Source organism: Oryctolagus cuniculus, chromosome 19 (genome assembly GCF_964237555.1).
Source record: "Oryctolagus cuniculus chromosome 19, mOryCun1.1, whole genome shotgun sequence".
Lineage (NCBI taxonomy): Eukaryota > Metazoa > Chordata > Mammalia > Lagomorpha > Leporidae > Oryctolagus > Oryctolagus cuniculus.
In genome coordinates this window covers 7,002,112-7,019,585 of record NC_091450.1, presented here as the reverse complement: position 1 = coordinate 7,019,585, position 17,474 = coordinate 7,002,112, and the positions used below count along the sequence as shown (strand labels likewise).

Sequence of the window (17,474 nt, the reverse complement as noted above, 5' to 3'; positions counted from 1 at the left end):
TACAAACCAGCGTCTCCTCTCCTTGTGATGTACGGAAGAGCCCAGGATTCTCAACACCTGTCTCCCTCGTGCTCCCACTCTTAGCAGCAGGTAGCCAGAGCTGAGAGTCACACCGCCCTCCAAGAGTGGGTCCCGCCTGCACACACCCACATGCACACCAGCTTTAGCCATGTCCTTTTATTGAGCCATTTGTATGGGAATGGTGATCAGGGAGTTGTCACACCCCACCACGGGGCCCTGCCACGGAGGAGGCGGGCTCAGCAGTTGCTGGGGTAGTTTCTGGGATGGTGTCCCAGTGCAGGCCAATGGCGTTGACGAATAAGCCAGCTCGGCCACTGATGAATCGGAGCACGACATCCAGCTCCAAGGGGACAGCATAGAAGATTACGCCTGTGCCTTTCCCAAAGGACAGGATGCGACCGTAGTTGGTGAAAAAGTTCAGGGTCTTCAGATAGTTAGTATATGACCCAGACACCTCGATCACTGACTCCCCTGGGTGCAGAAAGATCTCCTCCAGGTCTCCCAGGTTGCCACCCACGTAGTCGCTCCACACCTGGCCATAGCGCACCTGGAGACTGGGATGGGTGGGAGGGCAGGAACGGGGACACTGATTAGGTCATCAGAGTTCAGGACCTTTTGACCTGCACGTGGAGTCCTCCAAACTGGACACTAGCATGAGCAGTCCCTGCTAGTTCCCCCAAAAGTGTAGGCCGGGTGAGCCCTGGAGGACCACACAAAGAACTTCAGCTCCTGGCCTGGCTGGCAGCAGGTGCAGAGAAGGAAGGCAGCTTGCCCAGAGTCGCCCACACACAGCACGTGGCAGGCCTTGAATTTGGAGTCCAGCCTCCTACGATGCTCCTGCCATATTCCCGCACTTGTGGAAGCAAAGGGATTTTCTAACAGCTGAGTGGCTCCCTTGTGGGAGAGGAAAGAGGCTTGTCCCTGCTGTCCCAGGAGGCAGATCCAGGATCAGGGGACACACTTTGGCTCTGCATGTGATAGAATTTTCCAACTGGCAATGGAGTGGGGACTGCTCAAGAGAGGCATTGAGCAAAGTTGCAGGGCACCCAGCAGGGATATTGGAAAGAAACTTTAAACCGCAGAAGGCGGGTGGGCTGGGCTGGTCGACTTCCAGGCCCCTGAGAGTTAGTGGTTATTAATGATTTGCCACCACCAGGTATATTCGGGGAGGGAGGAGTCCAAAGGGTACGGTTCTGGAAGCCGAGTCCTCTCACAGCTATCCCCATATCCTGCCTCACTAGGGACCTGTTGGTTGAGGCACAGGTGGCCCAGAGTGAAAGAGCACTTCCTGAGCTAGTAAGAGCTTGAGGAACGCGGAAGAGCCTTACCCCACAATATAGCGGCTGTCAACCCGGACACGGATGGCTGTGATGGGCCCTTCCAGCTGGAGGCCGGAGTGGGAGAATCGCTCTCCTCCTCCCCTTCCGTACTCGCCACTGTAGGAGGAGGACCTGGCCTGGACTGCAGTGGAAAGAAAGGGGGGCTTGGAGGCAAGGACCTCCCAGTTCCCACCGCTCAGGGGCAGCCCTGCAAGCCTTGGCCACCAGCCGAGCAGGGGCCCCTTCCCGCCACCCGCCCCCAGAGTCCCAGCGGCTCACTTACTGGCACTGGCAGAGGCCGAGGCACAGAGAAGGCCCAGGAGCATGAAGGTCCACATCGTGAGGCTGCAGGGGGAAGAAGAGAGCGGAGGGGGGAGGTTTCCCCCTTTCCCTCTGGCCTCCGGGTGGCCTGACCCTTCAGCTCCCACCTAGCCAGACCCAGGCTCAAGGTGCACAGCACTGTCCACAGCCTGCAGTGCATCCTCCAGACCTGGTGTTCCTTGGTCTGCTCCAGCAAGGTTCAGCTCTCTGCTAGTGCCCTGGGAAGGCGGTGGAAGATGGCCCAAGCACTTGAGGCCCTGCACCCCCTTGGGAGACCTGGAAGAAGCTCCAGGCTCCTGGCTCAGATTGGCCCAGCTCTGGCCATTGCGGCCATGTGGGGGAGTGAACCAGCAGATGGATCTTTGTCACGATTCTTTGTCCACCGACACACGCCTGGCCTTTCCCAGTCACCTGAGTGTCCCAGGTTCCTAGTCCTTCAACTGACAGCTGACACATCTCTGCACCCAAGATAGCTTCAACCCAGGTGCCCACTTCACTAACACTCCCTGCCACTCAATCCAGGCATCCCCTTCCCCAGACCAGATCAGATCTGAATCCCCACCCCCTCAAAGGCAGACCCAGGAATCCCTAACACCTCTCACCTGGGAGCTTCAGGTGCAAGGTAACCCCTTAGAACCTTGGAGAACTTTTATACCAGCTCCAAGCCCTCCCTCCTGCTCTTTTTTTTTTTTTTTTTTTTTTTTTTGACAGGCAGAGTGGACAGTGAGAGAGAGACAGAGAGAAATGTTTTCCTTTGCCGTTGGTTCACCCTCCAATGGCGCTGATCCCAAGGCAGGAGCCAGGTGCTTCTCCTGGTCTCCCATGGGGTGCAGGGCCCAAGCACTTTGGCCTTCCTCCACTGCACTCCCAGGCCACAGCAGAGAGCTGGCCTGGAAGAGGGAAAACCGGGACTAGAACCCAGTGTGCCGGCGCCGCTACGTGGAGGATTAGCCTAGTGAGCTGGGGCGCCGGCCCCTCCTACTCTTTATCAAGTGAAGCTCACCTCCTGAGCAAACAAGGTCAACCTCTTGGCATCAGGTGTTGGGCAGGGTCTGTCCCTCTCGTAAAGCTTACGGATGACAAAGTGGGGTCCACTTGGCTGAGTGCCAAGGCCAGGAGGGGCAGGACAAGCTTGAGGCATGGTCACCAGAAGCTTTTGATTAATTTATTTTATTTATTCAGTGTGGCAAGGGAGAGAGAGAGAGAGAGAGACAGAGAAGTCTTCATCCACTGGTTCACTCCCCACATGGCCGCAATGGCCAGAACTGAGCCGATCCGATGGATTGCTATGGATGTTCCCCCATCTGGGGAGTGAACCATCACATGGAAGACCTCTGTCTCTGTCTCTCTCTCTCTCTGTCTCTCTCTCTCTGCCTCTTCTTCTCTGTGTAACTCTGACCTTCAAATAAATAAATCTTAAAAAAAAAAAAAGAATTTTTCCCTCTCTTTTCTGATATTTTGATACAAAAAATAAAAAAAGGCAAAAACACCCCAAGCAGGCAGTAAAGTTTAAAGAATGGCATGGCAAACGCCCGTACAACCATATACCACTTTATGCGTTCTATCACATCATGGGGACTATCTTGTACATTAGCAAGGCTAGCCAGCCAGCCAGCCTCAACCTGCCAGCCGCTTCTCAAACCATCTCTGTCTCTGAGAAGCGTGACTTGGGCTGCAAATTGCCCCCCTCCCAAGAGATGTCCTTCCAGGGAGCATGAGGCAAGCTGAGGCGCTGAGGGGGTGCAGGTCCTCCTTGGGGCAGGGTGGGGCTGGGCTTTAGGTGCCCCCCTGCCCTGGACTCTCAGACACCATGGCAGAAAGGTCCTGGAGCTGTAGCCCACCCTTGGGTCTGGAACCTCGGAGTGGGTGTCAGACTCCTTCGGCCCCGCGAGGGTGGATCTCTTGCCACCTCAAGCCCCGAGTCCTCTTGTCTGGCGTCTCCAGAATTGCTACTCTTGTTTAGTTTATTTTCTCTTTGTTTCCAGAACACGGGACAATCAAACACCTGTCTCCGAGAATTGCCCAGTCATATTATTGTATGTCATTTCATCCCCTCAAATAACATGACACAGGTGTCGTCCCGTATTTACTAACAGGAAACAGGCTGGCCTGGGGTGGGTGGCAGATTTGAATGTCCACCAGCTTCGCCCGCTATCGTGGTCTGGAAGTCTGTTTTTGGAGAGTGGCCATCAGCCAAGACAGCCACTCCCCGGGAGAGCCTCAAGCAGGACAAGGCTTCTGTTCGTGGGGCCAGGGGGCATCTGTCGGGTCAGACGGAGGAGGCAGCTGAAGAAAACGCATGAAATAACAGAAACAAGGGCTTTTTTATTATTATACTTAAAGATTCCAGAGGGGGAAGGTAACATGACTTGTATGGCCAGTGAGAAGGTTAGCAGGGAGGGACTGCAGAGAGAGAGAGAGAGAGAGAGAGAGAGAGAGAGAGAGAGAGGGCCAAAGCTGTCATTGGGCCAGGGCATTCTCCAAGCAGGTTTCCTGTGGGGCGATCTAATTGGAGGGTTTAGCTCCAGCAGGCATGGTTCCTGGAGGCCACGCTGTGAAGGACAGATGGGCACCGCGGCCCCTGTGCACAGCCCGTGTGGAGTGGGGTCAGTGGAGTCAGTCATGTGGGTTGCATCCAGCTGTCCCACCAGGTGAAGGGCTGGTAACCGGGCCCCTGCTCCTGGGGTGAGCAGCCTGGACGCCACGGCAGCACAAACCCTGGGAACTCACTACGCTCTGAGGGCAGAGTGCGAAATTCTTTTGCAAGCATTTGGGTGTGTGAACCAGTGAATGAGAGTGTTTCTCTCTCTCTCTCTCTCTCTCTCTCTCTCTCTCTCTCCTGGGAACTCACTAAGCTCTGAGGGCAGAGTGCGAAATTCTTTTGCAAGCATTTGGGTGTGTGAACCAGTGAATGAGAGTGTTTCTCTCTCTCTCTCTCTCTCTCTCTCTCTCTCTCTCTGCACCTCACGTTAGAAAAACAAAAACAGGGCCGGTGCCGCGGCTCACTAGGCTAATCCTCCGCCTTGCGGCGCCGGCACACCGGGTTCTAGTCCTGGTCGGGGCGCCGGATTCTGTCCCTGTTGCCCCTCTTCCAGGCCAGCTCTCTGCTGTGGCCTGGGAGTGCAGTGGAGGATGGCCCAGGTGCTTGGGCCCTGCACCCCATGGGAGACCAGGATAAGTACCTGGCTACTGCTCGGCAGCGCGGTGCGCCGGCTGCGGCGGCCATTGGAGGGTGAACCAACGGCAAAGGAAGACCTTTCTCTCTGTCTCTCTCTCACTGTCCACTCTGCCTATCAAAAAAAAAAAAAAAAACAACAACAACAACAAAAAAAAAAACCACACACACACACACACAGCACAGCTCCTGAGTTTCTCTGGCTTTCTGTATCCCCACATGACTGCCTTCTCCCCCTGCACACACTCCCACCATGATGCCATGGCGAGATGCAGACCAAGGCCCTCACCAGGGGGGGAGTCAGGGGGGCTGCCAGGTCTTGGATTTTCAGCTGCAAAACCGTGAGCTGGAGAAATCTCCTCTGCTTTACAAAGGACCCGGGCTCAGATATTTTATTAAGCAATAAAAAACAGAACTCAGGTGATCTACCAAGGATGAAGCCTCCTGATGGAGAAAATAAACCAAATCTGCTGGGGTTGTTAGAGGAATTCTCCCTGACACAAAGCAACGACAGCGCCCCCTGATGGAAGGAATTCACCCCACGGCCACTTGGAGAGCACCTTATTCAGGGTAGAGGAACTGGATAAGGCTGATGCTGACAACTCAGACAGATAGGGATCCCTGCCTTAGGGTGTTTGATTGTCCTGTGTTCTGGAAACAAAGAGAAAATAAACTAAACAAGAGTAGCAATTGTGGAGGCATTCAGGGAGAAACCAGGAGATTTTTCACTGAGCTTCCTGTCCCTTGGGGACCATGTCCACTGGGCCTAGCCTCCTCTGGGCCTCTGGTTAGACAACATAGCCCAGAACCGTGACCTTGGGGGTTCCCATGCCCTCCATGAAGCTGTCCGACTAGAAAGGCCTGAGTCCACCCCCTCCCCCGTCTCCCCTCTCCCCACACCCATCAGGGAGACTTATTCTGGAAGCCTCCCCAAGAATTCCACACACACAGAGAACACACGCTGAGAACAGCAGGGGCTTGGGCTGCGCGGGCTGCCGGCTCTCATTGCTGGTCTGTGAGGCTTGTTTGCTTGTCCGTCCTCCTTAAGTTAACTTCCTAAGAGCAGGCCCCATGAAGACTGCCGGTCGAGTCCTGGCATACAGATACTCAGTAAATGTGGCTTGGAGTCATAGTTTCATTGGTAGCCAAAATGTCCTAAATTCACTTTAGCGCGGACAATGTATGTTTGTCTTGCCTTTTTTTTTTTTTTTAATTTTTAATGTGTTCTTTATTTGAGAGGCAGAAAGAAAGGGAGTGAGAGCTCCAATCTGCTGGTTTACTCCCTACCTTTGAAGAGTTAAAATTGTATATGTGCGGATGTAAAAAGTTAAGCTTAAGCTTACAGGTTTAAACCTTCCTGGTGCAGCTGTGAAAATAAGACAGAGTAAAGTAGCACCTTGACAGTAGGGACTCCATTTTGGAGCCCTTGAGACTGCATTCTGGGAAAGCACCCCCCCACCGTGAGACTCTGGTCTGAAACTATGATCTCAACTAGTCGGACAATAGCAGTGCACTACATCACCCTTGGCAACGCACAAAAACCCCCTAGCATGATTGCTCAAGCTTAAAAGTAGAAAGGTTGCACCTGGGTTACCTGGGCTAATAATGAAGATGTGATTTGTCTATGTCTTAAAATCATAATTGCTGATTGTAAGATATTAGCAACCGCTTAGCAACTGTGTATTCTCCCCCCTCTCCCGGTTTTGCGGTTTTTGCCTTTATAAACCCTAACCTTTGGTTATTCGGGGCTGCTCTGTTCATGATGATCAGACAGCCCCAGCATGCTGGATAATCAATAAAACTTCCCCGTGCTGTTTGCATAAGAGACGTGTCTCTTGGTGACGTTTTTCGGGTGGTCGACTCTGACACCTTCTTGCAACAGCTGGGCTGGACCAGGCTGAAGCTGGGAGCCAGGAAGAGAGAAAGTTCTTCCATCCAATAGTTCCCTCCCCAAGTAACCAGAATGGCTGAAGCTGGGCTGAGCTGAAGCCAGGAGCCAGGAGCTTCTTCTGGGTCTCCCACATGGGTGCAGGTGCCCAGACACTTGGGCCATCTTCCATTGCTTTCCCAGGCCATTAGCAGGGAGCTGGATTGGAAGTGGAGCAGACGGGACTTGAACTGGTACCTGTATGGGATGTCAGCACTGCAGGCAGAGGGTTAACCTAGTGTGCAGGGTCTGAGTCCACCCAAACGCGGATGGACTGGGTCCCAGGAAAGGCAAGTGCGCCACTCACCCGTTCCCCAGCCTCCCGATCCCGGAGACAATCAGACGCAGCGGGAAGTCGAGTCAAGCAGGAACTCGTTTATTGCACGCGTAGTAAAACCTTTTAAAGCACAAAACTGCACGATTATTGGGTCAGAGCATAAGGACCAACCAATTGCTTAAAAGGTCATTTTATGGGGCGATTTTTTACGGAACCAGCCATATGTCTGTAGACTTGTCATCAGTCGTCGTCATCTCTCCTGATGCTGCACGGCCAATCAGCTTTGGTGGTAAACAACCTCGGGTTCCACCCACCTTACTTCCTTTGGGCGCCATCTTTGGATTGCCTCGTGCGCCTAATATCGCTGCACTAGTAGGCCACAGTGCCGGCCCTGGAAGCTAGTGAAGGGTTAAAAAGTTAAAAGCTGCTCCCCCCCCAACCTCCTCTGGTGAACTTTCCTGACTTGTTAGACTTGCTCTGCATAGCCATTAATCAGTAAATTACCCCAATGTGAGCGTAACCTCAGTTTCACCTAAGTGAGATAGAAGAAGTCTCCATATATCTCTGCCTCCTGGACCCCTGACTCCACCAGGTGTCCCTTATGGCCATTCGGCTGCATTCCTAGGTATCATCAAGGCAGTTCCTGCAATCTTGTGTGGCCCTCCCTTTTGGCAATAGGAGGCTTTTTGATACTCCCTGTGTTCATAAATCAACTGATTGTAAAATCACTTAACTTGTGTCAATTGTTTACTCTATACCACTGTCTGCTCTACGCAATGATTGATTTTCTTTGTTTAAACGTGTATAAAAACCCCAACCCAAGACTATTCGAGGCCGCTCGCCTGGACTGGGACGGGGGCCCCGACATGTCGGAACATCAATAAATTTTACCCTTTGTTAATTACATGAGAGAAGGTCTCTTGGAGCGTTTTTGGGGTGGCAAGAGCAATTCAACTCTAATTCGACTGTAACATATGGAGGTTCCACCGAGATGGCTCTGCTGCCCACGGACGTCTCCAACGGACATCTCTCGGGGTAAGTAAAGGCGCCTAAAGGATAGGGACTCTGTGCACGTGCATTTCTGTTTCTGTATCTGGTTCAGGCCTGAAGCGGTTTTGGGCTGGCACAGTAGACGTTGGGCTGGCAGACGTGCCCGGAAGCCACAACGCTACAGCCTCAAGGGACGCCTGGGGAGGACTGGGAGACTGAGGACACTCAGCGAAACTCCCATCTGGAATTCCCGCGGTCGGGAATTTGGTGCCAGCATCAGTATTCATCCTTTTCTTTCAGGTTTTACTTCTATTGCATAAACTGTTTTCAGACTCACATTTTGTATTGCCGGCATTGTCACAGGGCTCTGATGCGGTTCCAGAGTCTGTGTTTGTCTGTTTGTGTGTGGCATTGTCGCGAGACTCTGAAGTGGTCCCAGAGTCTGCATTTGTAGGTTCTGAAGTGGTTCCGGGACTTGCATTCGTATCTGTGTCTGTGTGTCAGTGTGGTTCTCGGACCCCATCTGGGACTCTGTAGGGGGGCAGGTTCCCCACCTCTGTAGGAACGAAGCGGGTCGCTCCGCAGGCGTGAGGCCGATGTTCCATTTTTTGTCTTTTTTGTTTTGTTCAGTGCCTTTTTGCGAGTCTCTTTGGTGTTTGTTTTTGGCTATTTGTATTTGCCTTTCTGAAATTCAGACAATGGGACGGATTTAGACAACTCTTAGAAAGGGAGACTAACCACCCTTTGTTCTGCAGATTGGCCTACCTTTGAAGTAGGGTGGGCGCCTGAGGGCACCCTTGACATCCTGGTCTGGCAAGATCTGGTAAAAACTCCCTTTCCTGGTTAAAGCCTCTTTTACTCCCTCAGAAACAACCTTCAAAAAAAGATTTTAGTCGTCCAGGACCGTCCCAGCAAAGCAGATAAAACAAACTAAGACTTCAGCCTCGGCGCCGCTCTATTCTGTTTTACAGGGCGACTCTGAAGATTTGATTTTCCCTCCTCCCTACCAGCCGCCCGGCCCTGGCTGTGGGGCCGGCAGAGGGGGCCACAGGAGAGGGTACGAGAAGCAGCTCCCCAGGGGCCAGCAGATCCCTCCACTCCCCCTTCACAGGCAGCAGGGAAACCCCTGCTGTGCCATTAGCAAGTGCTGGAACCCCCTGTGTGTTCAAACAAAGCTTGCCCTGTGAGCCTCAACCTGCAGGACTCAGCTGGGGCCCAGGAATGGCAGGCGGAGGATGGGAAGGCGCGCCTCCTGACTTATTCCTTAGGACCCTAACTCCCCGAGCCATACCCGTCCCCCCAGACTGACTCCCCATGGCCGACCAAATGGGGCAAATGGATGGATCTCCTGGACTTCAGGACCCGGTAAGTCACCCTGGGGCACTCAGTACTCAGGCCCGCCTTTGTGCGGAAGGGGGGGCTTCTGTTGCCCCTCTACCAGGGACCTGCCTGGTGTCTGCAATGGAAAAGAGCGTGTGTGTGGTGTAAATGTGTTTGTGGCTCCACGGCCCTGCAGCTACAGAGTCTAAATGGGCCCTAACCTGCAGCTCCGTGTTCACCAGGTGGGCGAAGCAATCTCACTCCGGATCAGTGCCTGTTCCGGAGGTCTTTATCTCTTGTTTTGTACAACCAAGGGGGACACATTATGGGAAAATTCCATTCAGAACCAACTGTTCTAAACTCTATAATAAAAACTTTAAAAATGTTGTCTTAATTTAAAAATTCTTAACAGGTTATTCCAAAATGTAAATGGGTTTTTATCAGCTCTTTTCTGTGCTGCTGTCCCTGACTTATCTGATGAGAGTGTTCACCTGTCTTGAAGGTTTCATGTTTTATTATTTGTAGTACTGAGACTACGTTGTTTATCTGTTTTTAATGTTTGAGTAATTACCCAACTGATCAAAAATGTACTAATTTTGGCTAAATGGTTTGACTCTGACAGCTTAAATTCTAAATCGAGTCTTCCAACTTTGGGCTTCCAGTCGGATCCCTGGAACTCTCAAAGGATGAGACTCTAATTTGTTAAAGTAACAGTTGCTTGAGTCAATTCAGACTATGTAAAATGTATTAAAATGTTATAAATGGTGTCAGACCTATGCTGTATTCATGTTTTTACTTTCCAGCTAAAATGGTCTTATAAAAATAAGAGTAAATTCTGTGTATACAAGCCTTTATGTTGTTAACTAAAGTAAGCCAATGCAGATTGGTTCAGAAAATTGAGGTAATGCAAATGCCCTTCAGTTTGCTCAGTGGCTTGCTTGCTCAGTTTTACATGTCTTTGATGTGCTTTAAACTTGTTTCTCTTAATGATAAAGATCTTTTCAAAGTTGTAACCCTGCACTAGTGACCGTGTTTACTGCTCAGGAGGTGTTGTCCTTATATTACTTAAAAGCATGGAAATGTAATTTTGACTTTTACTTCAGATACTGGTATGGTATTCATTAATAACTCTGTGTCTTAAGTCATCTAGGCATCAGTACTAAGTAAAACTTGGAAAAGTGTATTATGTGTACTTTTAACATCTCAAATTCGATAAGAGAGACTGTTTGAGTTTGTTAGCATGTATTCTCATAGGTTGTCCACACATGACAATTCAAGGCTATATAAAAGTAAGTACGGATGTAAAGTTTCCAAAGGTATAAACAAGTCATAAAAAGTTTTAAAATGTTAAAAAAAAAAAAAAACCTCCAAAAATCAGGGTTGGGTTGAGCACCCCCTTGACTGACATCATAGAGGCTGCCTCCTTGGTCCACTTTATTAGAGACCAGGAAAATGAGGAGCAAGCTAGCAGCAGGAGCGATATAAGGATGGGCAACAGGCCAATCAGTGGCTGCTTTACACGGTGATCCACTGTCAAGGAAACCCAGCAAAGCCAATGTACCCCAAATGGCACCTGTTGCTGACATAAGGAGCCAGGGCATTGGGCAAGCAGCTGTTGTAACAGCGACTGCCTTCTGTCAACTCTGCCAAGAGCAAGGCTACTGGACATGGAACTGCCCTGGGTGTGGAAGGACTCCTGGTTCAGAACCGCAGACCCTGTGGCCCTGAGCTAAAAAGCCTTTGGCTCTGCCCAGCCTCTGCCCAGCTTCCAGCTCCAGCCACTGCTATTGGGGATGGCCTAGGGTCAGTAAAATGCAAGTTGCCTATTTCTATCAGCCTCCTATTCAGCTCTCCTCCTAGTCCAGCCATGTAATGCAAGTCAACAGGGTGCCTCCCTTAAGGGAGATTTGCATCTCTTACAATTCTCTTAATAGCACCCCATGGATAGGTCTGGGCCTCACACACCCAGCCAGGCCTTAAAAATAAACTTAAAAAGCCCTCCCTGCCAGTTCCAGGGGAAAGTGGTCCCCTCCACTCCTGTACTGAGACTATAGACTTGATCTATACCAGCAGAAGGGACCTAAAAGATAGCCCCCTGACTAACACAGATAAAGTTTGGTTCATAGATGGAAGCAGCTTTGTCAGACGGGACCTGCTTCTCAGGGTATGCAACAGTTACAGCATGCTCTGCCCCCAGGAACTTTTGTTCATTTAGCAGAACTGATTGCCTTAACCAGAGCTCTAGATCACACAAGGGATTTGTAAGGCACCTTCACTCTGCATGGAGACCTCAGTCTTCCGGTAAGGCAGAAAGAGCCAACCAGGCTCTATCACAAGGATAAAAATAAGTACTTGGTAAGTAAGGTTTAGAAGGAAAGAGTGTTCTTGGTAAAAAGGGTTAAAAAGAAAAGAGCTTTTTAAATAAGAAAAGGACATGGTTTGTAAGAATCCTGGTGGCTAGTTTACTCTAAACTAAAATAAAAATGATAAAATGTTTCAAGTTGTCGCTCCCCGTCTTCGTGGGGGAACGACACAAGACCCTGCGCTGCTCTTTCGTCTGCTCGGCCCTCCCCGGGTTTGCTGCTGGTTCTTCCCGGGTTGGCTACTGTCCCTTCCACCTCCGTGGAAGGGCAGTTCCCCCTGGCCACATTCCCCACTTCCGCAGGGGAGCGGCACACCGCCGGCCGGCTCTTCTCGGGGGCTGCACAGGTGTTCCTTCAGCTAGATGTTCCCCTTAGATGTTCCCCGGTGCATGCCGTCTCTCTCCTCCTTTATAGTCCTCCTCCGCCAATCCCAACTCGGCTGCCCACACGCCGAGTACGCTGCTCTCCAATCAGGAGCAGGTCCTACAGTTTATTGGTTGAACTGGAGGCAGCTGTGCGGAAGCTGTTTACTTCTCTCCCAGCGCCATATTGTGGGAGAGCAGATGCATAGAATAAGTCTTAATTCCAGTAACTCAGTCCAGTCCGAGCTGCTCCCCACACAAGTAAGTTAAAGAGGGTGTGTGAAGTCACAAAAGGTTATAAAAAAATTAGACATGCTAAGTGCTGTTCTGGGGGGTGTCTGTGCCATGTTCTAGGAAAAATGTTGTCTCTGGGTCAATCAGACTAGACAGGTACAAATCCAAATTTTCCTGGAAAAAGCCAAACAGCTCCAGGACCAGGCAAAGCAGGGCTGGGATTTCTGGCCTGATAGCTGGTCACGGAAATCCTGGCTGTTTCCTCTCATTGGCCCAATAACTTCTGCAATCTTGATGCTTCTCTTTGCACTGTGTGTTTTTAATGCCCTTGTTCGTTTTGTCTCTAACAGACTAAAAGCTGTTAAACTCCAAATGGTCATCAGGCAAGGCTTCCAGCCCATTCCACTGGACTACCTGAACAGCCCTCTGGACCGAGCGGCACCGTCTTTCCAAGGCCACTGTTGCACACCATAAGACAGGTAGCAAGAGGAAATACCCAAACCCCCCCTCGACGCCCACATGCCAGCTTCGAAGAAGTTACAGAAAACGGAACTCCATCCATAATCCCAAAGAAGAATTTTGGGTATTACCTCTTGAGGGGAAAATATTAGACAGAAGGTCAGTTATGAGCTTATGTGTGTGTGACATAAAGGCCTAATGTGTCCAGCGTATGCATCTGCACCTCAGTCATCCTGACAATGTTTCATGGGCAGCCCGGCCTTTGCATCCTGCCCTGCCCCCTTCTACCTGATAACCTGCCAGGTGGAGATCCCCACCCCTTCTGCCTGACAAATCTTCCACAACCTCCCAGATACAGCCCAGTATCTGCATTTCAGTATTGCAGAACAGGCGGGGGTTGAATCTCATTTTCATAGAGGAGGGGGGGGTTATGCGCAGCCCTTAAGGAGGAATGCTGCTTCTATGTAGACAAGACAGGGGTGGCGAGGGACAACATGGCTCAACTACGTAAACGCTTAGAGGAAAGACAGTGGGACAGACTTCAGCAACAGGGATGGTTTGAGTCGTGGTTCACTAAGTCTCCCTAGCTAAAAATGTTAAACTCATGGTAATTCGTCAACAATATGTAACACATGGGAAAGGGGAAACAGATGGTCTCTAAGATTAGAGACCCTGGCCTAAGAGGAGTGGGGAATGAAGGGTTAAAAAGTTAAAAGCTGCTCCCCCCCCCAACCTACTCTGGTGAACTTTCCTGACTTGTTAGACTTGCTCTGCATAGCCATTAGTCAGTAAATTACCCCAATGTGAGCGTAACCTCAGTTTCACCTAAGTGAGATAGAAGAAGTCACCATATATCTCTGCCTCCTGGACCCCTGACTCCACCAGGTGTCCCTTATCGCCATTCGGCTGCATTCCTAGGTATCATCAAGGCAGTTCCTGCAATCTTGTGTGGCCCTCCCTTTTGGCAATAGGAGGCTTTTTGATACTCCCTGTGTTCATAAATCAACTGATTGTAAAATCACTTAACTTGTATCAATTGTTTACTCTATACCACTGTCTGCTCTACGCAATGATTGATTTTCTTTGTTTAAACGTGTATAAAAACCCCAACCCAAGACTATTCGAGGCCGCTCGCCTGGACTGGGACGGGGGCCCCGACATGTCGGAACATCAATAAACTTTACCCTTTGTTAATTACATGAGAGAAGGTCTCTTGGAGCGTTTTTGGGGTGGCAAGAGCAATTCAACTCTAATTCGACTGTAACACTAGGAATTCAATCTGGGTCTCCCCCCACGGGGGGCAGGGGCTCGAGGACTTTAAATCATCATCTGCTGGGGCCAGCACACACAGATGTGGGAACACACACTTCCACACTCTGACCCCCACTGGCTACTCTTCCTGAGAATTTCAGCTCGCCTTGAGCACGCTGAATCTGCCGGTGAGCTTGGCTTGGCTGTCGCGTCCAGAAATCTAGGCCAACCCATCCTGGGTATTGCCTGATCATTGTCCTTGAAACCCAGCCCAGAAGTGAAGTCATTCTTTGGGAATCGCTGGGTGAACACTGGGTGAAGAGACAGCATGGCTCCCCCCTGGGAGGTGTGCCTTCTGTACCCCCCCTCCTGAAACAATTCCATCTGTCCGTCTGCAGAGATCCCAGGTTTCCACGGGGATGATGCTTCAGCTGAGCCCTGTTGGAATAGTCAAAGTGAACCAGACAGAAGGTGTTCCAACGTCAAGGGCCAAGGCTGTGGGTCCCAGCACCTGGTAGAGAGCCAAAGCACTGGATTCACAACATGGACTCTCCCAGCTGTTCTGCTTCCAATCCAGCCCCCTGCTAATGCACCTAGGAAGGCAGCAGAGGATGGCCCAAGTGCTCGGGCCCCTGTGGCCCACATGGGAGCCCCAGATGGAATTCCTGGCTCCTGGCTTCAGCCTGGCCCCAGGCCCAGCTGTTGCGGCCATGTAGGGGGATGAACCAGAGGATGGATGATCACTCTCTCTCTCTTCCTCCCTCTGGCCACTCTGCCTTTTAAATCAACACATCTTGCAAGAAAGTAATAAACAGACTCTCTTTGAGTACATATTTATGGGGCACTTTTTGGTGTTTCAATATATGTATGCACCGTATGTGGATCGAATGAGAGTGGTTAGCGTATCACCTCATAGATTTATTACCACTCCCTGGTGGAAGCACTCAAACCTTCTTCTAGCTGTAATATCCAACACCTTCTTGTTAACCAGGTCACCCTACCAGGCCACACCCCTCTTCTCTTAGTGTCCCTTTGTAGCTGCTGGCATCCTCCCCCTCACCTCCCTCTTCCACCCCTCCCCCATCTCTCCCAACCACTGTTCTACAACTGACCACTATGATGTCAGCATTTTTGAGATTCCCCCATCTGAGTGAGGCCCTGGGTGTTTGTGCTTCTGTGTCTGGCCACACTGTCCTCCAGGTTTGTTCGTCCTGGATGTCTCGAGGGCCAGGACTTCCTTCTTTTCGTGGGTGAACGGGATCTCACTGTGTAGAAACACCATGTTTTTCTCTCTCCGTTCATCTGCCGATGGGCGTTCAGGTTGATTTAAAAGCTTGGTTATTGTGAATGACGCTGCAGCTAACACAGGGATGTAGTCACAGGACTCTGGACAGACAGATGGACGGACAGAGAGGTGGCCCGGGACAGACAGACGGATGGACCAATGGACAGATGGATGGATGGGTGGATGGTCAGATGAATGGATAAATAAGTACATACATAGGTCAGTCAGGGAGCTATGGCTTTGTCTCATTGTGAGATTAGGGCACATGTAATAAAGTTAAGTCTGGAAAGTTGGGTTTTGGGGGCTGACACCATGACATGGTGGGTAAAGCTGCCATCTGAGGAGTGAACCAGCGAATGGAAGATCTCTCTGTCTACCTCTCTCTGTGACTCCTTCAAACAAACAAAATAAATCTTTGTTTTTTAAAGAATAGTTTAGCACAAGGTTGCCCATCAATGTGTATTGCATGAAGGATGAGGGGCAGCTCTCCCCTCCCCGACCCTGCAGCCCTGTCCCCTGTCTTGGCACCTGACCGGGCCCTGGTACACTGCAGGACACACCGTGTGCCACGCTCTGCCCTCCAGGATGGTGCCGGTCAAGGCTGAGCAAACCTCCCTGTGTTGCCATGCCCTTCCAACCGGGGGGACTCTGACTTACAGACGTTTGGCCATGGTCCCACAGATGGCGGCTCAGCCAAGCCATCTGGCACTCCTAAAAGCTCCCGGGGGGCTCCCGATGCTGAGAACAGGGGGCCAGTGCCCTGCATTTCAGCTGAGTTGGCTGATGAGCTAAACGTTCCAACTCTGCAGGTCTTGGGGAGCCTGCGACTGCACTGCAGTGTGCTTCCAGGAGACACCAATGGGGTGACCCTTGGACCGGAAGTGTTGTACAACAGATCCTTCTGGAATGGTGGCAATGTGGCTGTTAGGTAGGAAGTCAGTTATGAGCTTATGTGTGTGCGACATAAAGGCCTAAAGAGAAGACCTCTATGAGATGCATATGCTGCATCTCAAAGTCATCCTGATGGTGTTTCAGGGGCAGCCCGGTATTCACATCCTGCCCTGCCTGCCCCCTTCCACCTGATGTCTCTCAGGTGCAGCCCAGTATCTGCATTTCAGACAGCCTGCTCCAGATCCCAATCCTCTAGGGGGTCCTGCCCACCCTTCCTCCTGGCTGATAACATTTGCTTCCATGAAGTCCTTTGTTTCAGACCTTCAAGAGAAAACTCAGATAGAAGTTTTTCTATTTACATCCCAAAAGCCCTTTCTTCCAAGGGGAACAGAGGTGGGGAAGCAAGACCCATCTCCGTAAAAACCCCTGGCCTCAACCCGACTGCACGCTCAGCCCTCTGCCTCTCTGCTGAGTCGCCTGCCTGGTCTGGCCAGGCATAATCTCTGCACTCAACTATGTAACCTCGCTCCTCCCCCCCCCCCCCGCCCCGAGTCCGAGCGACTGGGCACTCTCTCTCAGGTCCTGTCTGGAGAGGTGCCCATCCGTTCTTACGGATGTCCCTTCCCTAATAAACTTTGCTACTTTTACCTCCCACTACTCTCTGTCTCACGCCTGAATTCTTTCTTGCGCGAAGACAAGAACCCTGCAATTTCTCCGGTAACCACGAAGGGATTTTGAGGACATCGGAGGTCAGTATTCCTTCCCTCAAGCGGGAACGGATCTGTGGAAGTGACCGTTGAGTGTCCGGCACCCCACAGCTCTCCGAGAACGCGGAGTCCCCCCGGCCACGGCTTAGCTACGGCCGAAACTCCAGAGGGATTGTAAGGAACGGGAGGGAAATTAGGAAGGGCAGTTGGCTGAGAGCCTGGAGACCCCCTGAGCTCTCTTCAGCTTCCCGGCAGCCGGACTGCGACCCGAGGACCAGGTCTCTCTCTCGGAGGGACGCCTGGTCACGCTGCCTACTGCTACGCGAGCAGGGCTTAGCTTCGGTCGAGGCTAATATTGTCCCTCCAGGTAAACTCAGACAACTAGGTAGTGGGTAACCTTGAGCGATAGGAGATTTCGAACCCCACTCAGCCCCCAGACAGGAGGGCCTTTCCCTATGCTCTCCTCCAGCTGAGATTCACAGCGGAAGGTGAGGGCACGTCTTGTCCTCCATTGCTTTCTGCCTTCCTCCTCCTCCCCCCGGGGCTCCTTCCCCCACTCTTTTGCTCTCCTC

The 17,474-nt window shown here is 51.3% G+C and overlaps 1 protein-coding gene and 1 long non-coding RNA gene across 2 annotated transcripts; one reads left to right on the top strand and one right to left on the bottom strand.

The window, feature by feature from the left end:
- Positions 1-162: 162 nt before the first annotated feature.
- On the bottom strand, positions 163-1,837 carry LOC138847018 (zymogen granule membrane protein 16-like). Its single transcript, XM_070064549.1, has 3 exons — positions 1,624-1,837; positions 1,350-1,482; positions 163-575 (listed from the first exon to the last, which is right to left on the bottom strand). The coding sequence occupies exons 1-3, from the start codon at positions 1,676-1,678 to the stop codon at positions 218-220; spliced, it is 546 nt and encodes a 181-aa protein (XP_069920650.1). The 5' UTR covers positions 1,679-1,837; the 3' UTR covers positions 163-217.
- A 5,172-nt stretch (positions 1,838-7,009) lies between these two features.
- Positions 7,010-14,041, top strand: LOC127488592 (uncharacterized). The gene is made up of 2 exons (XR_011384676.1): positions 7,010-8,075; positions 12,660-14,041. It is a non-coding gene; the product is annotated as an uncharacterized lncRNA (long non-coding RNA).
- The last annotated feature ends 3,433 nt before the right edge of the window (positions 14,042-17,474 follow it).